Source organism: Trichoderma reesei (assembly GCF_000167675.1).
Source record: "Trichoderma reesei QM6a unplaced genomic scaffold TRIREscaffold_29, whole genome shotgun sequence".
In the NCBI taxonomy this organism is placed as follows: Eukaryota; Fungi; Ascomycota; class Sordariomycetes; order Hypocreales; family Hypocreaceae; genus Trichoderma; species Trichoderma reesei.
The window spans coordinates 345,854-371,219 of NW_006711176.1; the positions used below are offsets into that span (position 1 = coordinate 345,854).

Genomic DNA, 25,366 nt, shown 5'->3' on the forward strand with positions numbered 1-25,366 from the left:
CGTATGTCAATAGCAGTCACTCATCTAATAGGAATTTCAACAAGACTGATACCTTCGGAGCAGGCTGGAGATGGGAGTGCGAACTGGCAATGAGTTTTCAACCATCAAAGTCACGGCGCAGTTGTCGTACATGGTGGTCCGAGAATAAAAAGGCTACATGGTAAATTCGTTAAAGGGCAAGGTCAATAGGAGCACAGTGATGCTTCCTTGGACAGTGTTGCTTACATCCGATCATCCCACCTTGACATACACTCGCTTTGAGTATTCGATCGTGCCAACCCGATTGATACATTACAAGCAGAACTGAGCCGCTGTTATCGACACACTTGCGGTCTTCTCAGTGAGACGCTTCTACCTCGCTTGCGTTGATATCACGAGGGCATTGATACGTCAACCACTTCATATCAAGTCTGATTGCTGAATGCCTTCAATCATTCAGGCCCACAAATATCCCTACAGCATGCTCACTTTGAAATGAGTTTTTCTCTCTCTTTCGGCCAGCAGGCCCGTTTGGCGCGTATGAGCGCCGAAGCTGACACTCCAGCGACGTGCTGATCTAGATTCTGGACACGAATAGATTCCTATTGAAGGGAGTGACGTCCCCACGATGAACTCCCGTCGAGACAGTTTTGCATGCATACAGCCGTTTAACAGCCAGCGGTGTACTTTATACAAAGAACAACGTCGCTGTGTTAGTTGCGCCAACTTGGCGTGATTGGACGGACGCCGACTCAACCCCTGCATCACAATCCGCCAAGAAGCGTCACCGCGGATAAAAAGGCTAAATGGATGGTCTTCAACTCTTCGCGACATGGAACGCGAGCAGGTATTACAGAATGATGACCGGTTAAATCTGGCAGTCTCCATGGTACTGAAGTCAAAGCAAGAGGGACAATTCACAATGGCCTTGATATAAAAGCGATAACATGTCTCCGGTCAAGGCCTGGATGAGCAGAGTTTAGAGCAAACTGCCTGCTTGGGAATCTTCTCTCTACTTTCTCCTCGACATGAAGTCATCTATCTCTGTTGTTTTGGCTCTTCTGGGCCATAGCGCTGCATGGTCATACGCCACCAAGTCTCAATACAGGGCTAACATCAAGATCAATGCCCGCCAGACCTATCAGACGATGATTGGAGGGGGTTGTTCGGGCGCCTTTGGTATTGCTTGTCAGCAATTCGGGTCTTCTGGTCTGTCGCCTGAGAACCAACAGAAGGTTACCCAGATTCTCTTCGATGAGAACATTGGCGGCCTGTCTATTGTTCGGAATGATATCGGCTCCTCGCCAGGAACCACCATTTTGCCAACCTGTCCCGCGACGCCGCAAGACAAGTTCGACTATGTGTGGGATGGCAGTGACAACTGCCAGTTTAACCTCACCAAAACAGCTCTCAAATACAATCCGAACCTTTACGTTTACGCGGATGCCTGGTCCGCTCCCGGCTGCATGAAGACGGTCGGGACTGAGAACCTCGGAGGGCAAATCTGCGGTGTGCGAGGAACCGATTGCAAACACGACTGGCGCCAAGCATATGCCGATTATCTCGTACAATATGTCCGCTTCTATAAAGAAGAAGGCATCGATATCTCCCTTCTAGGCGCCTGGAACGAGCCAGACTTCAACCCCTTTACCTACGAGAGCATGCTTTCCGACGGATATCAAGCCAAAGACTTTTTGGAGGTTCTCTATCCTACGCTCAAGAAGGCTTTCCCGAAAGTAGACGTCAGCTGCTGCGATGCAACTGGCGCCCGCCAAGAGAGAAACATTCTTTATGAGCTCCAGCAGGCGGGTGGCGAGAGATACTTTGACATTGCGGTTCGTTCTTTGATTTGCTCCTGGTACATACCTAGGAAAAAAAAGACTCGAATATTCTAATTGAGATCACAGACATGGCACAACTACCAAAGCAACCCAGAGCGCCCATTCAACGCCGGTGGAAAGCCAAACATACAGACTGAGTGGGCAGATGTATGGTGTCATCCTAGAGAAATCCTAGATCCCTCTGCTAACACTGGGGATACAGGGCACGGGTCCATGGAACAGCACCTGGGATTATAGCGGCCAACTTGCGTGCGTATTCTCCATCCAACGCCGCTCACATGCCAGACACTGTATTAACGTTACAATCTTGTAGTGAGGGCCTCCAATGGGCATTATATATGCACAACGCGTTTGTCAACAGCGACACCTCAGGCTACACGCACTGGTGGTGTGCACAGAACACCAACGGCGACAACGCCCTCATCCGCCTTGATCGCGACAGCTACGAGGTGTCGGCTCGCCTTTGGGCTTTTGCCCAATACTTCCGCTTTGCCCGGCCCGGATCTGTCCGCATTGGTGCAACAAGCGACGTCGAGAACGTCTATGTGACCGCATATGTCAACAAGAATGGAACCGTTGCTATTCCCGTCATCAACGCCGCTCACTTTCCTTACGACCTTACAATCGATCTGGAGGGTATCAAGAAGAGGAAGCTGAGCGAGTACTTGACGGACAATAGCCACAACGTCACCTTGCAAAGTCGGTACAAGGTCTCTGGTAGCAGTCTGAAGGTGACTGTTGAGCCGAGAGCGATGAAGACTTTTTGGTTGGAGTAAGAACTCGTACGGGACGATGGGAAGTGTCGTGACCGTGTATACTTTTTTCACATAGGCCGCAATCGACGTTTGCCGTCATATGAGCAGGGAACATCAAGCTTTTGTTTCTTTCTTTTTTTTTTCCCGTAAATTTTTTGCGCCCAATTTGCCTTATCATGTCGTCAATTCTGCGGAAGTATCTTTAATTGAGTATAATCCGGGTAATCTGAGTTCACCTCGCACCACGGGGTGGATGGCTCTGGGTCGTTGACGGACTATCCTGTCGAGATACGGACTCGGGAGCAATATCAAATCAATCGATCCGATCCAGGAGAGCGAGGTTATCAGCGAATACTGTTGGCAAACGCATCAAGAATGGAATTGCAGGTAGGTACGCAAATAGCCATACCATCCGGACCGCTGCAAGTCCCGAATCTCTTGTTTCTTCCCATACCTCAACGTGCGATTAGTCGACTCCCCGCGGTCGCGATTGAGAAAAGTTAGGTCACGGAGATACCTCATGTTAGTGCCACCCCTCTGACTCACTCGCCGGTAAGGTACATAGGCAGCTGCAGTAGAAGACCCATATCACGTTATCATTTCGTCCCTTATTTCTACCCGCTTGGTAGACACTCGATAGCCAAAGAAAACGTGGTTGTCACGGCAAGTTAACTAACAGTCCGTCGCTTAATAAAAGGCATCTTCTGTCCTACCAAGCGTGGTCTTCAGACTGACGCCCAAGCACACAGTAGCATATTTCACCCTCACATTCTTCACAAGAAAGAGGACCAGCCTGCTCAGCCCAGAGGGTCCATCATGTCAGAGGAAAAAACGAGACAGGAAATTGAGGACGCCATCCGCACAGAACTGGAGGGCACACTCTACGCAGTTTCAGCGCTCGAACCACTCACGGGCGGTACAGCGAACTTTATCTACCGCGCCAGACTGCAGAACCCTCTACCAGACGGTTCAACAGAAGTTGTGCTGAAGCATGGCGAGGCATATGTCGCCCGACATCCAGGTTTCAAGCTTCAAATGGTTCGGTGTGTAAGTTTCCCCGATTCCCTCTAAGCTAGTGAGATGGGCTTGCAGCTGATGCGCGCTCAATGGATAGGTTATTGAAGAGGAGTGTCTACGGCTCCTCTTACATCTTCCCGTCGCGGTATCATCCATGTTCCAAGTTGGAACTCCAAACATCTATCATTTCAGTCCTAAAAGCTACACTCAACTTCAAGAGTATATGACCAACGCTATCAACTTGAAAGACTACGCAATCAGTCATCTTCGGGCCCCTACGCCTGCGTCAGTAAAGCCACAATGCCTTGAGCTGGGCCGAGTCTTAGGTCGGTGGCTGCGAGAATTCCATTCTTGGAGTGACAAGCCAGAGCAGCAGAGTCTGCGCGAATTATTTGCCAAGAATACCGACATGCGGAACATTAAGAAGTACGTCAACTATGATCAACTACTAGAGAGAGTGGGTGTGTTTCCGTCTCTCCTGGAAGAGTGCAAAGACGTCCTGCAGGAGATCGTCGGCATGGCTACGATGGAGCTGGCGGATGAAGGCAAGCTAGCCTCTATCCATGGTGATTTCTGGACTGGAAAGTAAGTTTAGCCCCAAGAGAGCCTATAAACAAACTGCGGCCCCGTTGAAAGCGTGAAAGCTGACATCTTCAAATCCAGTGTGTTGCTTCCAGACGCCGCATTTGATGATGCCCAGCAAGTTCCAGTCAGAGTTATTGATTGGGAGATGGCACAAGTCGGTGTACGCGCCGAAGACGTGGGACAATTCATTGCCGAACTATGGCTGCTAAAGCTTTACAAGAATATAGATGGCGCTCTTTGGATCATCAACGGCTTCACGGAAGGCTATGGTCAAGCCGATGCTAACTTCGCATACCGCGTGCTGATTCACATTGGCGCTCACCTGATTTGCTTCGGATCAACGACGCCTGGCTGGGGAACCTCAGAGCAAGGCCAGAATATCGTGAAGGATGGTAGAGATGTCCTCCTTAATGCTTGGAAAATGGACGCGAGAGCCTTTGAAGGGCATGATCTTGAATGTCTATTCGAATAGCTCACCTGGCCAAACATTTTGGAATGCAATAGCCAAATGTGCAAAACGAGCTCCATTACAAACCAATTTGTCTTCTCTCTCAGACTGTTTTTGTGATTCCAGCCTGGGGATAAACCTGTTTCATCACATCGCCAAGCGGTCCTCGCATATCAACTTCACATCGTACCGCTGCTGTCCACCCCAGACTTTCCTCGGAGAATTGAAGCCAGCAACAGCCCTGCGAATGTCGCTAATCATTTCCCCTGGACCACTTGCAACCACAACGCTTGGCCCGCAAACTGTGTTTTCCAAGAACTCGCCAATCAGCTTCGCGGTATTTGGACGCCGGGTGCCATTCGCTTTTTCATTTCGATGTGGAGATACGTTTTGGCTCCCAACATATGACGCTCCGGCTGACTCTACAATTGTTTCCTCCTTGACAGGTCGTTCAAGCACCTGTACTTCTTTCCCACTAGACTCAATTTTCGTTCCGAGATCCCTGGTGACGAAGACGCTGACGTCTACATTGGCGTCCGCGGAGACCTGCTTAAGAGCCTCCAGCTCTCGCTCAATCCATTTCACGTCGCTCGCCCTCTTGATGGCCCAAATGAGCTGGAGCTTTCTGTTGGCGGACTTTGTCGACTGGGATAGTCGTAGCAAAACGGGCAGAACAAAAGAGACTCCAGTACCGCCTGCGATACAAAGGACGTTGCTGTTTGGCTCAAGGGCTTCCATGATGTTTGCTCCGTACGGGCCGGTAAGGATCACTGATATGGCTTTGGTGTCTGAGGTATGTTGCGTGGAGCTTAGCTTGTTCGCACAAAGCTCGGCAACTCTTCTGGTTTCACCGCACCTGGCCCGAACAATGTAGGAATGCTTCACCAGACCATGTCGCACTTGGGGAGCATTCAATGGGGTGAACGGGTGGGATTGCCAGATGCTGCTCTCTGGGAAGCACAAGAAGTAATGCTGACCAATCTCCCAGGGATCCTGGTTATTCGTGAGATCAAGGCGATAAACGTCTCCGTGTTCGCTGTCTGAACAAAATGTGATGTCGGCCGAGCAAGAGCGGAATCCTACATTCCCAGATGGCAGAATCTGATAGTGAAGGATTGCCGTCCTCACGAGACGCAGGCCACGGTCGATAAGCCAGAAGATGAGCGATGGTATCATGAAGCATTCAAGTTTGTCCCAATGCCCCCAGCATGCTCCAACATATACCATAGCCAGAGAATAATGCAATTTCCTAAAGGCCTCATATCCAGTAAGCCGAATTCCACACGAAGTGCTCAGGAAAACGAGCAAGGTGAGAACAGCCATAGCAACGATCCCCCATACTAGGTAGGTTTCAGCAACGAGTTGCTGTGCCACAGCCGGTTGGGGCTGATACAATCGCATCTCGGTCACACACCAGCCTATAGTATGAAGGGATCCCTGGGCAAAGATAACGTATCCCAGCCACCTGTGTAGGAAATTGAAGCCTTGATACGGCACTCCAGTAAGAAGTGAAAGCAGGGATTCTCGGTTGGCAAGCATTACAGACAGAGGCGTGAGTGCATATGCCAGGACCCCGATGCGATCAGACCATGGACCGAGTGTAGTTCGAGTGTTGTAAACGCCGGGTAGATTCTTGACGGGTGTGACCCAGGTTCGATATGCGAGACCGACGAAGGACCAGATGGTGAGGTATCCAATGAGGCTGACTAGAACCACAACTTGTAAGCGAGTCGCGTGGCCAAATACTGAGCGAATGAACTCCGGAAGAAGGTAGCGTTGGACGGCAGCTCTAGCAGTGCGGCCAAGCCGTGCAGATGCCGATTCGTGAATCCTGTATGGTATAGCCAGGTTGTGTGAGGGTAAACTGAGCTTGCGGCGCACCGCCCAAAAGATCAATATACCGCCGATGGTTGCCCATAATATGCCAGCATATAGCATGCCCAAGTCATGTGCCGAGTATACTAAATCCAAGTATTCACAGGAGCCCTTGTCGCTGGTGCAAGGCAGCGCACGGTCGGCATAGCCCCAGTGAGGCTCGAGCTGTGTGGCATCACTCATGTTCTGGATGTGCCGAGCACGCACTATAGAGTGAGCGCCAGCCATGGCGTTGCGCATTTGGTCTCTTGATAGAAAAGGCAGGACGGGTGACTCTGTGCCAGATGGTTGCGGCGCCGAGTGTTGGTGATTGGCAGCGTTATGTTGCAAAGGAGCTTTATCGGGCAGCACAGAGAACTTAATATAAGCATGACGAGCAGCCAGATAAGTTCAATACCCAAGAAATTCTAGGGCTCTAGTTATGTTGTCCACTTGGGAGGCTTGGAGGGATGGTCCCCCCCCCCCCCCTTAAAGTAATTCGCGGCTGTTGTATCGGTGCGCTTTATCCGCCAACGGTTTTGATAGTTGCACTTGTATCTGCTGGAATGCTTCCACAATGCTGTAGTCAGTGATACAAGGTTAATGATGTCGCTTGATGCGGATTCTTGAAGGTGGGGAACTACTGCAGGTGAGGACATATGAGCAAGTTTGCGGGAGATTATGAAGATCGCAGGTTGGCTGACTTGACCACCCTTATCAGGCACATTTGATTCGGCCTATATATGTGTGAGATTTATCTCAGCAATGCTCAGACAACTCCTCTGAATGGTTTGGCGATTTTGCTTTGGCTTGATCATCGCTTGTCTTTGCAGTCACCCTACTTCACAGGACTCCCAAGGAGTGCATCAATCCACAAGAGCCTACTGCCAAATCCAGGAGTTCAATCTATACGACCTGGTTGATACGACAATGGATATGGGTGACGGCAGCTCACAGAGCTGTAAAATATCGGCAAGGCTCTCTTCGCACCCCTTTTCTGTCCACAAGGGCTGCAGTTTGTTTGCTAACAGTGACCCTAGATGCTCTGGAATTGGTACACGGTGGACGCATGCTTCCTCTCCTCATCATGGCGAATTCGAAACAGAGGCATGTTTGCTGCTTCGTGCATTGGAATAGTCCTACTGGTTGCATCGGTCGAGCTCATGCGGCGAATTGGTCAAGAATATGACAACTCCATTGTTCGACAGTGGCACCGACAAGCGGCCATGGCCAGCGATCGCGCTGGTGGAAGAACTCAAGGATCAGCCAGCTACTGCGAGAGACTTCTGTTTCGAGCAACTCCGCTGCAGCAGCTTGTACGAGCAATCATACACGCTGCCACCTTTGGAGCCGCGTACATAGTCATGCTTCTTGCCATGTACTTCAACGGCTACATCATCATTTGCATAATCGTGGGTTCCGGTGTTGGCAAGTTTGCTTGCCACTGGCTTTCTGTTGAGATCGATCTGCAACCCGGGGAAGGGGAAAGACTATTACCAAAACCAATATTGCAGACAACTATATGTTGCGACTAGGCGTCTGGGTCATTCCCTGAAAGCGGCTTCATCATCCCATTTTCACCTGGTGTCAACAAAGAGGCCTGATTTATTTAGGCGAGAATAGAGTTATCGCTCATTGATAGCCTGCGTGCCAACCCGGTAGTGTCTTGAGTATATGCATCCAATGCATGTCACGAGTTGAAGGCTGGGGAGAATTCATTGACTGCTTGTGGTTCAGATGTCTCGTACCCTAGATTCACTGCACGATTATGAGAGACACCTCAATTACCTACCATCGTGCGACATGGAGGTTTCTGGTCAAGGCATAGGCAATTTGTAACATGGACTTTTACCATGATAAGGCCTCAAGAGTTTTGTTACTAGGTAGGTAGTCTTTATCATCGTGATATGGCAAGTAAGAGACTCGTGGGATCCATGACGAGAAAGTCCATCCATTACCAGAAACCCCTATGGCGCGCGAGGGTACCCATTGATTACGTAATCCGCCTAACGTAACGGACTGAACCGCGTCTTTTTTCTGCTTGAGGCGTGCCATTGTACATGCCTAAGGTACCTAGGTACCTACCTACTTACCTTGCTTAAGGTAGGTACGTAAGGTACTAAGTAGGTATATCGAATACCTTACTTCAAGGCTTGCTCACTGTCCTCGTGAGGGCGTCCCGTCAGCCCCCTCAGCTGAATCTTCGCATCATCCACGACCCTACCGCTCGAAATATCGCAGCGATGGCCGACCCGCTAGTCGTATTGCCTCGCCCTGGAGCGCCATCTTCAGAAACACCACACATCATTCCCGCACCTTCTGAAAGCGTCTTCGTCGCAGCCTTTGGGCAGATATTGCCTCAAGCGTCGTTTTTGAAGACGAGGAACGGCAACATCGCGTTCTACGAGCTTTCACCCTCATCTATCGTTCCCGACCAGACCCCAAGTCCCATTTCTCGCGTATTCTTCGTCCACGGCATCCAGACGTGTGCAATCGGCTTGCAAGCGTTAGCAAGCACGCTCTCCACGCGCTTTCCTGGTGCCAAATGCGTGCTCGTTGATCTATGGGGTCACGGGCTCACAGACACGCCTTTCGTCGCACATGATGCGGCACTCGCTCACGACTTGCTGGAGTCTGTAATGGCACACATCGGCTGGGAAAACGCCCACTTTGTTGGCTTCTCTCTTGGCGGGTCACTGACTGCGAGTTTTGCCGCAGCAAGGCCAGAGCGTGTAGCGTCCCTGACTCTAATTGCGCCCGCCGGCTTCGTGCGACAGAGCCAATTTAACGAAACTCAGAAGAGGTACTTGCGTGGCGGCGAAGGCATAGAAGAGCAGGCAAAAGCATGGATTCTGGAATTCCTGGAGGGAGGAGACTTGGTTGTGCCGTCCGACTGGAAGGAGAGGGTTGAGAGAGGCGAGGTAGTAGCCGAGGCCGTTCGGCAGTGGCAAATGAAGCACCATAAAGGTCACGTTGCAAGCGTGGTCGCCATGTTCAGAGACGCTGGAGTGTTGGACAGGGATGAAGAATTCGCCAAAGTGGCGAAAACGGGCATCAAGAGCCTCTGCATCCTTGGGCAGCTGGACGACATAGTCAGTGAACAGGATCTGCACAGCATCGGAATGCAGAACACTGTGCTCGTTCCACAGGCTGGGCATGCCGTAGTTAGAGAAAAAGTGCCAGAAGTTGCCGGACTAATTGAAGCTTTCTGGAAGAATTTGGGGTAAGCTATATATATACCTACTTCTTACCCTGTCCTGCGTGCTGGCAGTCGCCGCCCATGATAGAAGGATGGTTACGGGCGACCCGAGATAGCAAGCACTTCTTCGTCCTGGTCGGGAGAGACTGAAGATGTAGAACTACATACACAAGGAATATAGAAACATCGGATGAAGACAACACTGCTGCTTCCAGTACAAGAAGGGGCCAAAGGAAAGTCAGGTGGATCGAAAGAACATCTTCTGTACCTTTCCGAATCAGCCCGATGTTATAGGGAGGTAGAGCTCGCAGAGGATCCTACATTGTGTGAGTCCTTTGTGGAGTCGTTTCCATTCACCCTTGAAATATACTATCTGTTACTATCGCTAAGACGCTTGCTCAAAGCTGCTGGAGGGACGTCACCGCCGGCCTTCCCAGCTGTGCCCTCATCATGGCTAGCGCCTTGTCCAACTCGGCACTCAGATCACAGTTCCAGATCTCTCGGATAGGAACGTCAATGACTGCTTTGAGTTTCTCCAGATCATCCCCCACGTCAGGCCTTTGTAGGTCCAGCAATTCTCCTTGTCGTCGTCCATGGTATTGCACAAACCTCGCACGCGGCATACGGACCGCCTCATATGCGTCGAACGCAGCTAGGAGGTCGGACGGAGAACGGCACTCGCCAAGGGCGTGGGAGAGGATATGCGCATCTTCCAGCGCTTGACCTGCACCGGCCCCTTGATGAGGAGCACAGGCATGCGCACTGTCACCAAGAAGGACAAGGCGGAGATCTCTGGACTGATATGTTGGAATACTGGGGGACAGGTCAAAGATTCCCCAGTGGTCGGTGCTCTCCATCAACTGTCCTACCAAATCAGCAAGCTTCATCACCAGGCATCATTGAACTAGTACAGGGGTTGAGCATACCGAAAATATCTTCTGGCACTCTTCCCCAAAGCCCTCGAAGTCGGCTTCCAAGTCCTCCCGCTCCATTCGCTTTATCCATTCTCCTTCCCACACACCGCTCTTCGTCGTGCTAAAGGCGACAATATTCATCACTTTGCCATTCGCAACGGGGAAGGTCAGCACATGGCCGCCTTTCCCAATGAACATGTAACGATTTTGGGCCTTCTCTTCTCCTATTGCCGCAATGGCTTTATCCATGGGTATCAACCCCCGGTAAGCATGCTTTCCTGTAAAGACTGGCTGCGATCTGGGGTCATCTTTGCCTAGCACGAATTCCCTACATATCGACTTAATCCCGTCGCATCCAATGATCGCATCAGCCTCAGCAGTGGTGCCATCGGCAAACACCATGACCGTTCTCCCTCTAGCCTCATCCCGAGAAACATCAATCAGTCTCTTGCCAAAGTGTGCCATGTTTTTGGGAATCAGTTTAACGAGCTCATCAACAAAATGCGCACGATGAGCCGTGCTATGCCGCTCCGTCGCTGAGAGCTTGGGGGATATGATGGGGGTCCCAGTAGGCAGGCCATGCAGCTCGTGGGCAAGGATGAAGTCGAAGTATGTATCCTCCTTTGATTCCCAACCTGCGGTTGTCGAGATTCTGGCGTAAGCCTCGCCGACGCTGGGATGAATCAGGCTCATTGCTCGAATGGCATTGGCGCCAAAAAACACTCCAGCTACAGTGCTTCGAAGGTCAGGTACAGTTATTCAGTAATCGGTGCACCGGCACAAAGACCTCGACATCATCATCAATCCTTTGTATCTGAACGACTGGCACTCACCACCAATCTCGGAGAACTTTGAAGCAGCCTCGTAGATATCGGTTCGGATATGGCCATGCTGCTGTAACCCAATGGCTAGGGCAAGTCCACCGATCCCTCCCCCGACGATGGCTACGTCGATCGGCTCTCGATCTCCCATTGAACCCATCGTCGCTTCCACCAAATCTAAGTCAAATGGCACGCTATACGTCGTAGAACGGAGCAAGATCCTCCCGGTAACCTTTGCCTGGATGATAAGCAGCGAAGGTTGGGGCTCGGGGTAGGTGACTTGAATAGCAGCGGCCGTGTGTCCAGAATTCAAAAAAGAAAAAAAAAAAAGGCTCGCAAAGTGGGAAGTCCAGAGCTGCTTGCAGGATTACGTACCTTGGTACCGATGGTTGTCCCGTCATCTTCTACGGCTAGGCATCCTTTCGGGGATGCTTGTTCGTCGTCCCGATCACGGCAGCCGGTACGATGCTACATCGCGTCGAGGGATTGAGGTGCGGGGCGAGACTGGACTTGTACTGTACATTCGTCATGCCCACCCCTGCATGAACAGAACAATGCTTGTACCGTCAGTAGAGATCCTTATTTCTGCCGTACTGTGCTCGTTGTGGGTACTAGTTCGTTTTCGAGTCTGATGCATTAGGTTGACTTTACGCTGAACCGTTCGACCGCCACCGCGTGAACAGCCTTGCGGCATCCTTGACAACATTCTGAAATTAGCTCTCGGGTCTGAATCTAGCGTTCTAGGCCTTCTGTTTCTAGGTAATAGCTTGTTTGCATCGGAGATGAGGGCCTCGGCGTAGAGTCTGCGGACAAATATGGTGGGTTTCTAAGGCACTCAAGTCAATTCCTTACCTCAATGTGTCCCCAGAAGCAGACGCCTTATAGACTCCAGCAGGTATCTTATAGTATTGAAAATTCTCTAAAAGGGAATAGTCCTATGATCACTTGAGGTTCTCTCCTTTGCCGCTGACCCTGCATATTTAGCTGAAGAGCTGAAGAGCAACCCATGGCTCGAGAAAAGCCTTGGAGCGGCACTCAAAGCAGTGGAAGGGCTGGCTTTATGTAAATATGGTGTTACATTCTTCTTTTCCAGCATTACACATGTATTCGTAGAGGGCCTTATGTGGTTGACCGATCCCGGTATGCGTTACAATAACTCGGTTGGCTATGCATTAGATAGCACTGTTGGCCGTGATCACTTGACTGTTGACCGTCGAGAGGACTTGGACTTAACTGACGACCTCCTATAATGCTACTTTGCAGTAGGAGACTTATAAAAAATAGCGGGGGTCTTTTTTTCTATTGCCATTGTTCACGCAGTGATTAGGGTCAATGGTCTAATAGTTGCGCGTAATAATTAGGGGAGGTATATGTTGAGCGAGGGTTAGGACTGTCCCTATGAAACATGAAGACAGAGCCAGTTGTACGGTGATACAAGGGATCAACTGATGACAATGGATGGCCCCTCTAGTAAGTGTAGATAAACTCGGGATGGGCGTCCCCCAGATTATCACCCTCCTCCTCCAGAAGGTAATCTCGCTTTCCAGAGCGCTTCTGCTTGTTTTCGTGCCAGAGACCGGCAGAGTAAAGACAGATGAGTCCCATAGCCATGCACATGAGGGAAAAGGTTGTCCTGAAACCCGTCCAGTAAAATGGAGCCGCCTTGGATTGGAAGGAGAATGATGCCACGAAGCCGCCGCCGTTGCCCAAGCCTATCTCCATACCCATCGCAAAGGCCGTTTTATAGGATCCGGAGACGTTATTCAGCAGCAGTATCCAAGCTCCGGGTAGGGCGGCAAAAGAGCCAGATGCAATGAGATATAGGGCTCCGTATCGTGCATTCACCGAGACACGCTCTTGGTTGAGGATGACAATGTAGCCTACAATGGCGATGAAGCAGCCTGCCAACGCTACGCCCGCGCGGTGCTTTAGTTTGTCTGAGATATATGCGCATGTCAAAGTTGTGGCTGATGCGACAACGAAGATCGGGATGACGAGGGACTGTATCTCCTTGGCAGAGGACCCCGGTTTGAGAACCGAGACGATAGTCGGAGCGAATAGGGTGCAGGAGTATACACTTGAGATAATCCCGATGATGATGAAGGCACTAGAGCTGATATTAGTATGAAACACGCCTGACTACGAGTCATACGATGTCGCGGGCGTTCTGACCTGAGATAAATCTTCCAATCTGTGAGGCATCGAACGGCTGCCCTGCGGTCTAGGACGTCCATGCGGCCGATGATGCCGTCAACTCGAATCCGCTCCTCCAAGACGTCTCTCTCCGTCGGCTTCAGCCACTTTGCCGTGGCAGGCCAGTTGTTCATGAAAGGCCAGCACAGGAGCGTAAGAGCAATGGTAATTGATCCCTCAATGATGAATATCCATCTCCATCCATGCCATCCATTCGACGAATGAATGCTGGCCACTGCATAGGCAAGGAGGCCACCGACAGCATTGGAGAGCGCGTTGCCAACGTGCAGCATACTGACTCGCCATTGTAGTTCATATCGTGGATAGTACGCTGATAGCAAGAAGATGGAACCAGGTATGAGTCCAGCTTCTAAAATGCCAATGACGAGGCGTAGGGCAACAAGGCCCGCAAAGTTGTTGATTAGGCCCTGAGCAATGGTGAAGATCCCTACCAATGTTAACACCTTGTGCATCGGATCGAGCGTGTACCACCTTACCAAGGACTATGCACTCTCCGCAGAGCACGGTTGACGGCGTAAATCGTTTGACTAGCCAGTTACTTGGCACCTGCACTCGCTTGTGAGTATGAAATACCCATATACACGGGAAGGCGGGTTTTGTTGGGGCCAAGACGAACCTCTGCAAGCATGAGGCCAATGAAGACGACAACTGGACAGTTCCTGCTTAGCATACCACCCGACGTGACCCTTGAGAGGCATCACAGGGCTTACCAGTTGCAATGTTGAATTGGTTGGATAGAGGATTCATGCCAAGATCCTTCTCAAGGCCCTGAATCCTAGCCGTGCCGATGTTAACGCGGTCAATCAAGGAAATGAACCACAATACGAAGAGCGGCGGTAGTAGATGCACGTCGAGTTTCCAAATAAGTTTACGATATTCGGCACCAGAGACGGTCTCGGTGGCATCGTCGTTCGCTGCGTCAGAAGGTATCATTGAGACTAGGCCCAAAGGCTTCTCTGCTGCGACATCTGCATCCGGTTCCATGATTGTGTTCCGCGTTGAGTTGGTTCAATGCCTTGATCGGGAACACTTCTGCCGTGTCTCGACACGGGGTAGTTGTAGAAGAGGAATCGAAGGAATTGAACGCTGCCAAAAAGATGAACCTAAGAATTGGAAAGCAACCCCTCACAACAGCAGTAGCACCAGCCCATCATCCGGCTAATTGGTTCTCTGTAGGTTGCTTTATTTTCTCTGCAACAGTACAACAAGCCAGTCCATTTTAGCCCAAACCGCAGACAAACAGACGGGCACGATGGTGTAGGCGGTCATGACACACTGTGTTGACGACCGAGATCCGCCCACATCCACACATCCAAACCCATGGACGAAGCTCTCCGCATCCATCAACTTCGAGGCTCGCCGATTGAGCTGTAGCTCCTCTAGAATGTCACGCTTGCATCGCGGATGTCGACCCTAGTACTACCCAGTCCAAGACGCAAGGGTCTTCCCCTGGTAACTTTATGCCTTCAGGAGGATGGGACTTGGGGCGGACGCGGCCCGTGCGAGTACTAGTTGTACAGACGACCGGGAGGAAACTGCCTCGCGTGTGGTGGGGCGGTAATTCCTAGCGTTGGAAAAGGGAGGTTATGTCGCGAGGCGCGACGCTTCCCGACTCTCAATGGCGACGCTATCACCGCCTACCTCATCCCGACCCAATCAAAAGCCCTTAAGTTCTGACCCCCAACAAGTCTTCAAAGTCTATCACTTTAAGCTTCATTCTTCTCGTCCGAGCACCTAGTCAAATGAACCCTTGTAAATCCCCCCCCTGGGTCTGTCCATTTGCATCCGCGAGTGGGGACCCGGCGTCAAGACAGTTGCACGGATAGCCCACCACCATGCTATGTACCGGCCTTGCACGGGACATCGTTGGAGAGAGTACGACGTAGGATTCTGTGACGACGTAGCGTCCAGTTGCGATAAAGATATGGTACTGTATAGTAGTATACTACCTATGCATTGGATTAGCTACAACAGTAGTATAAGCCCTTTGTACCCCTATGACTTGCACTCCGTACAGGCGCTACCTTATTCTTCACAGGCAGCTCAAGATGCAACTTGCTGTGCTTAAGGTATACAACTGTAGCATATAACCAGTTATTCGCAATGATTGGCCCTGCAAAACAGGATACCAGCATGGACGGCAGTAAGCCCCTGGTTCGAAGGAAGCTTCCCCCTGAGCCGCATCCCCGGCCAAACTTCGTCCTTTCTGCCCTACCATTTGCTAGGACTGGCCGGTCTTGCTGTTGGGAGTATGAGTGTGTGTAATAGCGCTGAAGAATCAGGCCATTTAGAACTGGTTACTCCTACAATGCAGGAGAGCAGCAGGGAGGAGGGAGGAGCATGTTGCATCAGCATCGACACGCGTTCTACACTAGCAAGGGACGGACGTGGGCGTTCCGATTGCAACCAACACACATCCTGTCAGGTCGTATTAATGCATGTGCATAGCTAAGCCGTTAGCCTCTGGGCAGCCTAGAACTCTTGGAGCCTTTCATGCAGGGGGCTCTTCAGCTGATGTGGGTGTGCAGTAGATTAGTAGGAGCATTTGAGGCTGCCATGGGACTTTTCATATGAGAGTCCAAGAAAAGTGGAAGGTGTTTAGAGATTCAACGGATAGTTGAGTGCTTTACCGGCCCTCTCAGCTTGCCGAGTTTTGAAAGGCCACCCTTATATAAAGTACACTGCAGCTTCTGGAAACACAGAGCGTTCATTGATAAGGTCAGTAGAATCGCAACATGATCACTTGAAGGTAGTTGCCGTATAATTGCGTAATCAAAAGGACGCAATCACGGCATTTGCCGCCAGTTATCCCCATATGTACAACTGTCTTGTTCCCTCAGTTTCCGTGACAGACTAGACGCCGCTGAAACGCCATGTTAATAAATAGTATGCAAATGGTTCGGGAACGGGCAAGTGTTTAGTTCAGCGGCGTCATAACAACCATGTGGCAACATGTATTGACCACAGGAGCCTCGCAGCCCGATCCAACCTTCTTTGCACCTGGCAGGACTATGATGTGAGCCGAAAACATATCTGTGGGTAGGACCAATACTCGTTCCGAAAGGAGGTGTTCCATATTGGTCACAGCTGTCCAGCCACCAGAGGAGTTGGCACGGAGCAGCCCCGACTTGTCATATAGGCCTAGTGACCTTTTAGCAATCCTTGTCAGCTGGCCAGACAATCGGATCGTACAGCTGCCTTTTCGCAGAGAAGCCGATGCATAGAGAAGGAAGACTGCATTGCCTGGGGTATGTTTCAGCCATCGGGTCCGATAACACGTGTCCCGGGCTATGTCAACTCAATACCTTGTTTGCACGGAAGACAGAGTGCTCGTTTTTGTGGAATTACATCCACGTTATGGCTGCAGTAGTATCTGTAGGGGGCTGAGACCAACGGCATCTGACTGCATGTTTGCTGAACAATCCAGAAATTCTTGGGTAATGCTGGGCATCCTCTATGGGACGAGACATATAGCACTTGTGAATGACCAGCAGCGTACCCTGCCGTGCAAATGGCCGTGATGATAGTTCGTATGACCATGGACTCGAATGCCTATGTCGACCCAGTGCAGCTTCAAAGCCAATATCGTGGCCGACTATTGTTCAAGGTGATCCTTTCCACTGCTGATATTTTTGAACCAGCGCTAGAGCGACTCCTTGGATGCTATGGCAGCAACTGACGCGGAATAAGGTTGGTCCATGTCATCTGGCGAAGCTGGGATCAAGGATGATGAGCTTAGCGGGGGAGGAATGTCTCGCTGTCCGACACCGTTAGTTCTTCATAGGTAGCGGACTTTGTCAGATTAATCGCTGCCAGTGCTACTGGATCGTGGGATCCTTGTCTGCAGGAGCGAACGAAAATGCTTTGTTTATGCAAAGTGGCAGTAGCTCAGATCAGGATAAGGTAGCCCCCTCTAGTAATCACTTCATTCTTAACGACTACTTTCCTCTCATCGTCCTTCCTTTACTTGCATAAGTCCATCACAACAAGCACCATGACGGCAACTGCCATCAGCGTTCCCAACGGGTCGGATACAAAAAACGGCTACACCTTCCTCTACGTGAATATCCCGCTGCTTGTGGTTGCCATATGCATCGTGGGATTTCGTATATGGTGGCGGTGCATTAAGAATGGCGGCCGCACATTCAACAAGGCAGATGTTTGCGTTGCCATATGCCTGGTACTAGCCAACTTGAAGGGATGTTGTTCAGATAAGATTGCTAACTAAACGGCAGATATTCAACATCATTCAAGTGTCTTGTATTTCGGTTGGTAAGCCGCATTTCCCTTGAGTCAAAGTCGGTGTCGGTTCACTGCTAAAGAAAGGACTCAGCAATTGTGAAATGGGGCTTTGGGCATCATGCACCTTTTCTTACCCCAGAAGAGCGATATTACTCGTTACTATACTTTTTCATATTCCAGTGTTTCGTCAAGAATACCGTCGCCATCACAAAGCTATCCTTTCTCTTTCTCTATCTCGACATCTTTCCCCAAAAGAAGTTCCGGATGATCTGCTGGGCGATGATCTTCCAGATAGCAGCTGGATTGGTGGCTCTCAGCTTCACAACCATATTCCAATGCACTCCGGTTCGATATTCTTGGGACAAGACTATACCTGGTACATGGTCAGTCCTGCTGTGTATCGTTTGGACGGGAGATCTAGCTCCTAACGCACTTGTAGTATCAACATCAAGGCTTTCTGGTATGGCCAGTCGGGCTGGAACACTCTTATGGACGTTGTGGTACTGGTGTTGCCCATACCTGTTATCCTGAAACTGCAGATGAACCGTCGGGCCAAGATCAGCATTCTGGCAGTGTTTGTTCTCGGAGCGTTGTGAGTGTCCCGTACCATTGTCTATATCGCTCTCCTAACGTCTCTCCAAGCGTCACCATCACGAGTATCGAGCGCCTGATCAGCTTGAACTTCAATGCAACCTTCATATTGGACTTCACCTGGGCGACTGGGACATCCGTCATATGGACCCAGGTAGAGTCAACGGTCGGTGTCATCTGCGCCTGCGCACCATCTCTGAGGACGCCGCTGGCCCGATTTATTCCCTTCCTCTTTGGCTCCACGAAGCACGACCGCTCTTATGAATTGAGCAATGGTGTGCATGACAGAGGGGCACAATACAACAAGTGGAACAGCCAGTCCACACAGTCAAAGAGGCGCGACGACTTCGAAGTAGCCATTAATGACCTCGAAACAAATTACAGGAGTGAGGGCAGCGAAGAGCAGATTATGGGGATCAAGAAGACAGTCAGTATTGACATGACGTTTCAGGAAAGGGCTCGTGAGCCATATCCAGAGAGCAATAAGTTGTATCCTAATCACCAGCCGATATGATCAAACACCTTGATGTCTTCTGGAGATATGTCCAAGAATTAACACACCTCCCCTACGCCGCATATGAACGGCTGCGCTTTTGTTTGAGGAGCGAGAGAACTACATTTCGTCCTTTCTGTCTGTCTTGCTCCCTTTTCCGATTCTGTTGGCTTTAGAAAAGATCCATGTGCAAGTATCGGGTAAACCCACACTGCTTCATCGTAAAGGGTTAAGGTGAATGAGTGTACATAACCGGCCATCTATATACCTCTTGCACACAAATTTAAGAGCCATTGCACATGGTGCAATGGATCGTACTTCTTCATGGCAGCCACGCGTGTAACTTGAGCTTCGCCATTGCAGTCTGTCAGGTAGTTAGGGTCACGATAATTACCTTCATCCATGTGGGAACCAGTGTCAGGAGCAAAGTCTTCCTGCGCCCTGCCTTGGATATGTGTTGTGTCCTCCCGATCTCTTGTTATATCTGCATATGGCGTGCTGCTGTCCCCACTGCGTCCTAAAAGGTCCGTCAACAGCGCTCGGTGGTAGGGCAAATCGACGCTCGTGAGCGGTCAATCGTTCAGGCTCGTACCGCCTCCGACAACGTCGACAATGACCAACGTGTTCCGGCCGGCAAGCCAGCCGTTATGTTCACCATTTGCAAGGGTGGTGCCAGGGACGACTGTCTATTTCATGCCATCAACGCGGCGCATCCCTGCACGCCACCCACCTGTCAAGAGGTGCAGTGTCTGCTTATACTATCATGTAGTGACAGCATCAAAGAAAGGTTCCAGATCATCGTCCCCCTATTGCGGTGGGATGAGCAGCACGACACCCACCATCGGTATGCCTGTGTATGTGGACTTGTTGCGCCGGTGGCGCTCCCGTGTGCTCGGGGCGCTCCCGGGCGCTTAGCCTGAGACAGTTTAGGGTAAGAACACAAAACGTGTCCACTCTGTTTGACTAAACCACGATCAATAATTTACGAAGCAGCTGATTTCAGCCCTGCGCTAAAACGGCGGCAGGCTTGGTCGCGTTGACGCTATGTAAGTAGGTATACAAAGAAGAATCTCCATGAGAGCACACGGAAGAATCACGGCCATGCTCGTAGAGACTTCGGTAATCCACTGCCTATTTGTCCCAGTTACTTGAAGTATATACATACGAAGCTGTTATGCAATGGCAGACGGTTACGAGCCCCAGACAAAGGCAGCCCGTAGAGCAAGTGATACAGAGCATGATGATATCGGTGACGTGCAAAGGGCGGCCATTTTTCTCCCTATTTCTGAGACACTTCCCATCGCTTTGCTGTCTAGTCACAACCTGTAACTTGGGGCGCTATTTCAATAAGCATTTTGGTCTTCAGTATCGGGAGGTAGGTAGATCGTGCCATGGCGGTGATGTTTAACGTCATGATACACATTACAGGTAACCCTGTAACTTCAGGTTCCTATAACGTCAAAAGAATACTGTATCTCCAAGAGATTTGTAGGTATGTACTACAGCACTGCCCTTGATTAGCTATAAATTGTATTACTTCGGCTCAAAAGTCGACTATCACGGTGGCAGATTCTCCAGCTATCGGACCCAAGGTACCTTTCAGGATGGTCGCATGTTTTCAATGTCGATTGAACAATTCGCTGGCCGCGTGCAAAGCGCGCCACGGGCGGCAGCGTGGCCTCGTTGAGTTACATTACCGACAATTCAGCTCGATGCTTCGTTTGCTTCATTGTGAAATGCCTCAAGGCTCACTGTCGTGACGTCTGTCGCATATAGAGCTTAACGATGGTGGAGATGCAAGCGGTGCACGAACCGAATCATTGCTCTAATTAGTGGGATTATTGCTATGGTCATCAGGTTGCTTGAATCCGAGATCTGTATCCGGAACCCTTGATCAAGCAACATGTCATATTGACAATTTATAAACTCTATGTACAAAAAGATGCCATTTATCATCGCACGACGATGTCACCGAAGATTCGGTGTAGCTAAAGTGACTCTGGGAGCTTCTGGCCAAAGGAACTGTCAGTTCAAATCACATTACTGGGTACTGTTACCTAGGTAGGTGCTAAGGTTAGGTAGGGTATTACGATACAATTGATGAACTCACGAGAGTGTCTATGTGCCATGGTCATTTGCGTGCTTCGTACCCATGTAATCAGATGGGTGACATTTATGCGGTTTGTTGTTGGTCCAGCGTCGTCTTTCACAAAAGTTCGCAGGGGGTGCTCAATTGGGCAGGTACGAGATAGGCCGTGCTTCAATTGTCCGGCAGTCAGTGCATGTATGTTGAGTGTGAGGCTTACCTAGGTAAGTACCACCGCGCTTTATGCTGTGCCTCATATGCTGTCGCGATACCGTTGTCCTCGAGCAAGCATTTATCGCAGGACAGTTTCATAGATCAACAAGCGGGCGCAACAGTAGATGGGAGTTGCGGGTCCATGGCGAGTAGAGCTGAGATAATGGGCAAGTGTCACGGCCGTCTTTCATGCAAATTCTGGGCTAACCTGCTTGGGTAGACTGTTCTTTAAGGTTATGGCACACCTTGGCGCGTCTGACATACTAGTTCAATGCTGCTGTTCTGCAAGCTCTCATATCTGAGTTGACTTGTCTTGTCTCGGGAGACAACCTCGAGCCATTGGGCAGTCGGATGTAGTTCCCGCGCGTAGAAGGCCTACAATAGTCGACACTTCAAGGCATTATTGCCCGCAGAGCTTGCACAAAAAAAGCCGTGTCGGAGAGCCAGAAGAAGAAGATTGGGACGCACATCATGACAGCAAACTGCATGAAAACATACCAATCCAGATGTAAGACCTAGGTATCTCAAGCTCATTAGTGTCGGAATATAACACGATCAAGGGCGACAGCATGTACTTTGAAGGGCACGGCCATCCATACGGGGCGCTCAGACATGAATCATGTGATATGCCTAAAGAGGCCGTAGCATATACCTCTTCCTCTATGCTTTTCACAAATGCACATTCTGGCACCATCTTGCAGAAAGGCGTCGTGCTGGCTTGCGAAGAAGACCTGAGAGACACCAAACGCGATAGTGTAAGCCTTTTAAATCATTCCTCCGCGTACGAATTATCGGGTCTCCAGTTGTAACTCCGAGATCTCGCCACTAACAATAACGTAGTCCAGTCATCCCGCCCGAACAACTTCAAAGGCAAGCCTCGCACTCATATTCGCATCCCGACGGCCACCATAGCGAATAAATAGAGTAGGGTGATGACACTGTATGACAGCGTGCGGAGGCTTCCATCTCTTCTTGCAAAAGGGGCCGTAAAGAAGAATAACGGAGAAGGTCGTCTTATAACATCTTTACAGACTCGAACTCACATAAAGCCGAAGGAAGAGAGAAAAACAGCAGACCGTCGCGCCGTATCGGCCTACAATGTTGTGTCTAGAGCACCCTAATCATACTGACGCCGGTCGTCGAGGCTAAATATTCACGCAAGAGACTTCAACAACACCATTTGGTTAGACGTGTCTTACAACCATCGTGAAGTAGCACCATGGTTCCCTAATGCTCTGGCTGCTATATAACCATGTTAGAATTTAGATACATTTGCTCATTCACCGTTGGAGCTACGCACTCTGGATTCAACCACTGAGAGGACCGTCGTATTTTCATGTAGTAAGCTTCTGGAGATAGCGTGATAACAGGTTAGGTATGTTACGCTCTCATGAAATGTGGACCGGTCGCATGGTGGTGATGATTCAATGAGCGACTTGTAAAGGCCTCCCCGGCGTAACCTGTAGCCTCCCGCCGTCTCTGATATAGAACTCCAGGGCCATAACAATCCAGACGATCCAAAGCAGTATCTCCATTTTTGTTCCTACTTGGTGTCACCAGCTGCTATTGAGCTCGCCTTGGCCACAGCAAACCACTCCGCATCCAACAAGGCTAAACCTCCGCGAGATGCTCCACAAAGCACAAGGATTATCGGTCAAGAAATTGTCCAGGCAGATGATCTCGTACGAAGTAGGTATTGCTCCGTACCCGTATAAAGGTGAGAGGTATTTAGGCAAAATTTGAGACTGATAACAGTCCATTGGCAGCGTTCGCTTCTGGCACCCACCGGTAACAATCCCTTTGTACGGAGTTTACTTCTATTCCTTCAGCGCCCTGATTCACAAACATGTCATCAGATTGTCATCGTTCCCGTTATCAGACTCAGAACTGAGGATCACGTCGTCCAGCATGGCTCTGCAAATCATCAATGTACTTGCTGCAGCTTGCCGAACCTCATGGCAAGCAGCAGCATTCGTTTCCCTGATGGCTGGAGTCACCTCTCATCACCTAATCTTCCTGCCTTTTGAGGTTGACGGCTATGCTTGGCATCTCTTGTTCCTGTATGTAGGCTCGGTTGCCGTCCTGATCATAACCCATGTGCAAATTGGTGGCTGCGATATCATACCAACCCTATGCCGGACTCTACTCGTTTCGAATGCGTATAACATTGGGGTTGCGGTCAGCATCCTCACCTACAGAGCATTCTTTCATCCCCTAAACCGTTTCCCGGGCCCTTTCATGGCCAAGTTATCGAGGTTTTATGCTATGCGCTCCGCCGCCAAGAGTGTCAAAGCATTTGAAGATACCCAAAAGTTACATGAAAAGTTTGGAGATATTGTTGGCGTCGGTGAGTATCGTCAAGCATTCCTTCATCAATCCGCACAACTTGCTCCTTGTCCTGATCTATCTGCTATAATTTCAGGCCCTCGTGAGCTATCCATTAATCGCGCGTCTGCCATAAGTGTGATTTATGAAACCCCTACACGAACAACAAGATCACCTTGGTACGCGCAAGTCTCAAATGATGTTACAAAGATATCGCTGAATTCCACCCGGGTTCTGAAGGTCCACAAGCTTCGCAAGAAGGTTTGGGAAAGGGGTCTCGGGTTTCGAGGTATGGGATCAATCATCAACTATCATGGCCATTTCTCCCGTGCTCATTCTCCAGCAAAGCATTGGCCGTCTACGCACCGCGCATTAAGACGAAAGTAAATTTGCTTTTGTCAAAGATTGCGGAACATAGTGGTCGTCCGATGGATATGACAGAATATTCCATGTTTTTCGGCTTTGACGTGATGGGCGAAATTGGTGCGTGAGGGCCGGGCACAGAGTTGCATCCGGAGCGGCCATCATCTTCGCGGCACCTGAGCTAAGAAGTTCTTCCTAGGATTCTCCAAGGATTTCCATATGCTAGAATCGGAGTCCGAGCATCCGGCTATCAAAGGTGTTCACGAGAGCATGCTGGCTATTGGTGTGCTGGGCACGGTGCCGTGGCTTTTGTCCATGATCTCCAAAGTGCCTGGCGCAGCAGCGGGCTTTTCTCGATTCACAACATGGTGCCACCAGCAACTACAGGAAAAGCGCAAGGTAAGGTCTGAACCAGATCACGCAGTCGACCCTGTCCTGGGCGACGAGGCTTACAGGCGAATCGAATCAGGTGGTGGCAAGCGAGGCAACGGTGCTGAAGAATCGTGACCCTCGAGACATAATATCTTGGCTGATCAAGTCGCTGAACGAGGGAGACCCTTCGGCCCCGCCTGGTGAAATGGCGATCCAGGAAGACGCTCGTCTTCTGATCATTGCGGGAAGGTATGATGGATACACTTCTCGAAAGGATTTTCCTGACATTGAAGTCATGCTCATCAAGCATTCGCAGCGACACGACTAGCGCAGCCCTTGCAAATGCGTAAGTCCCTCCTTTCCTACCTCTATTCTATCCTTGGTCTCGTGCGCCTGTCAGGTCTGTGCATCATCTCATACAGCGGTATTTTTGGGTTGACGCATAGAATCTGATAGGCTCTATTTCCTTGCCAGCAACCCGGATACCTATCAACATCTCCAAGCTACGCTTCGGAACCAGTGCCCAGGAGGCATACAAGATTGGTCGTATGAGAAAAGGATCCCTTACCTCGACTACGTTATCCAGGAGACATTGCGCTTGAAGCCATCCGTCCCAGGCGGCCTGCCTCGTGTCGCACCGCCAGAGGGCTTAATGATTGATGACGAATTCATCCCTGGAGGCACAGTGGTGGCTGTTCCGACGTTTACTGTCCAGCGAGACCCGCGATTTTGGCCAGACCCAAACGCTTTCAGGCCCGAGAGATGGGACGGCTTGTCAACGGAAAAATCTCCCTGGCTTCCGTTTACGCGGGGTCAATGGGCATGCCCTGGTCGAAATCTTGCGATGATGGAGATGCGCATGGTCCTGAGCCACATAGCGCTTCAGTACAATGTTTCATTCGCCGATCCAGGTGCTGCGAAAAGGTTCGACTTGGACGTCATGGATACCTTCACTTTGACACTTCCGCCACTGCACCTTGTGTTCACGCCGATATAGATTCATGCAAAAAAGATGTTCCACTTGCTAAAGCCTGCGCACAGGCTGATTGATTGT

The 25,366-nt window shown here is 50.3% G+C and overlaps 9 protein-coding genes across 9 annotated transcripts; 6 read left to right on the forward strand and 3 right to left on the reverse strand.

Moving 5' to 3' along the window:
- Positions 1–1,007: 1,007 nt before the first annotated feature.
- Positions 1,008–2,679, forward strand: TRIREDRAFT_111849 (glycoside hydrolase family 5; the record flags this gene model as incomplete). Its single annotated transcript, XM_006969164.1, has 5 exons — positions 1,008–1,814; positions 1,887–1,967; positions 2,023–2,069; positions 2,134–2,592; positions 2,652–2,679. The coding sequence occupies 5 exons, from the start codon at positions 1,008–1,010 to the stop codon at positions 2,677–2,679; spliced, it is 1,422 nt and encodes a 473-aa protein (XP_006969226.1).
- Positions 2,680–3,391: 712 nt separating this feature from the next.
- On the forward strand, positions 3,392–4,649 carry TRIREDRAFT_82049 (uncharacterized protein; the record flags this gene model as incomplete). Its single annotated transcript, XM_006969165.1, has 3 exons — positions 3,392–3,622; positions 3,690–4,177; positions 4,256–4,649. 3 exons carry the CDS (start codon positions 3,392–3,394, stop codon positions 4,647–4,649), a joined length of 1,113 nt encoding a protein of 370 aa, XP_006969227.1.
- Positions 4,650–4,772: 123 nt separating this feature from the next.
- On the reverse strand, positions 4,773–6,683 carry TRIREDRAFT_23353 (uncharacterized protein; the record flags this gene model as incomplete). Its single annotated transcript, XM_006969116.1, has 2 exons — positions 4,773–4,987; positions 5,102–6,683. 2 exons carry the CDS (start codon positions 6,681–6,683, stop codon positions 4,773–4,775), a joined length of 1,797 nt encoding a protein of 598 aa, XP_006969178.1.
- A 583-nt stretch (positions 6,684–7,266) lies between these two features.
- On the forward strand, positions 7,267–8,220 carry TRIREDRAFT_52315 (uncharacterized protein). Its single transcript, XM_006969166.1, has 2 exons — positions 7,267–7,451; positions 7,520–8,220. The coding sequence occupies exons 1-2, from the start codon at positions 7,410–7,412 to the stop codon at positions 8,012–8,014; spliced, it is 537 nt and encodes a 178-aa protein (XP_006969228.1). The 5' UTR covers positions 7,267–7,409; the 3' UTR covers positions 8,015–8,220.
- A 502-nt stretch (positions 8,221–8,722) lies between these two features.
- On the forward strand, positions 8,723–9,706 carry TRIREDRAFT_69663 (uncharacterized protein; the record flags this gene model as incomplete). Its single annotated transcript, XM_006969167.1, has 1 exon — positions 8,723–9,706. One exon carries the CDS (start codon positions 8,723–8,725, stop codon positions 9,704–9,706), a length of 984 nt encoding a protein of 327 aa, XP_006969229.1.
- Positions 9,707–10,124: 418 nt separating this feature from the next.
- Positions 10,125–11,546, reverse strand: TRIREDRAFT_39535 (uncharacterized protein; the record flags this gene model as incomplete). Its single annotated transcript, XM_006969120.1, has 3 exons — positions 10,125–10,538; positions 10,605–11,320; positions 11,426–11,546. Coding segments are annotated over 3 exons (1,251 nt in total), but the record flags the coding sequence as incomplete, so codon positions are not given.
- Positions 11,547–12,880: 1,334 nt separating this feature from the next.
- TRIREDRAFT_69611 (uncharacterized protein) lies at positions 12,881–14,560 on the reverse strand (the record flags this gene model as incomplete). The annotated part of the gene is made up of 5 exons (XM_006969220.1): positions 12,881–13,520; positions 13,586–14,070; positions 14,111–14,173; positions 14,244–14,275; positions 14,338–14,560. 5 exons carry the CDS (start codon positions 14,558–14,560, stop codon positions 12,881–12,883), a joined length of 1,443 nt encoding a protein of 480 aa, XP_006969282.1.
- Positions 14,561–18,034: 3,474 nt separating this feature from the next.
- Positions 18,035–18,695, forward strand: TRIREDRAFT_69500 (GPCR, PTH11-type; the record flags this gene model as incomplete). Its single annotated transcript, XM_006969168.1, has 3 exons — positions 18,035–18,252; positions 18,309–18,461; positions 18,512–18,695. Coding segments are annotated over 3 exons (555 nt in total), but the record flags the coding sequence as incomplete, so codon positions are not given.
- A 4,822-nt stretch (positions 18,696–23,517) lies between these two features.
- On the forward strand, positions 23,518–25,309 carry TRIREDRAFT_69648 (uncharacterized protein; the record flags this gene model as incomplete). Its single annotated transcript, XM_006969169.1, has 6 exons — positions 23,518–23,866; positions 23,926–24,060; positions 24,140–24,339; positions 24,425–24,561; positions 24,629–24,658; positions 24,769–25,309. 6 exons carry the CDS (start codon positions 23,518–23,520, stop codon positions 25,307–25,309), a joined length of 1,392 nt encoding a protein of 463 aa, XP_006969231.1.
- Positions 25,310–25,366: the final 57 nt, after the last annotated feature.

Excerpts from the sequence above, each read along its gene's own strand:
- TRIREDRAFT_52315 (XM_006969166.1), top strand. The coding sequence starts at position 7,410 with ATGGATATGGGTGACGGCAGCTCACAGAGCTGTAAAATATCG. Across the intron at positions 7,452-7,519 it reads CACAGAGCTGTAAAATATCG|ATGCTCTGGAATTGGTACAC; the intron begins GCAAGGCTCTCT and ends CAGTGACCCTAG.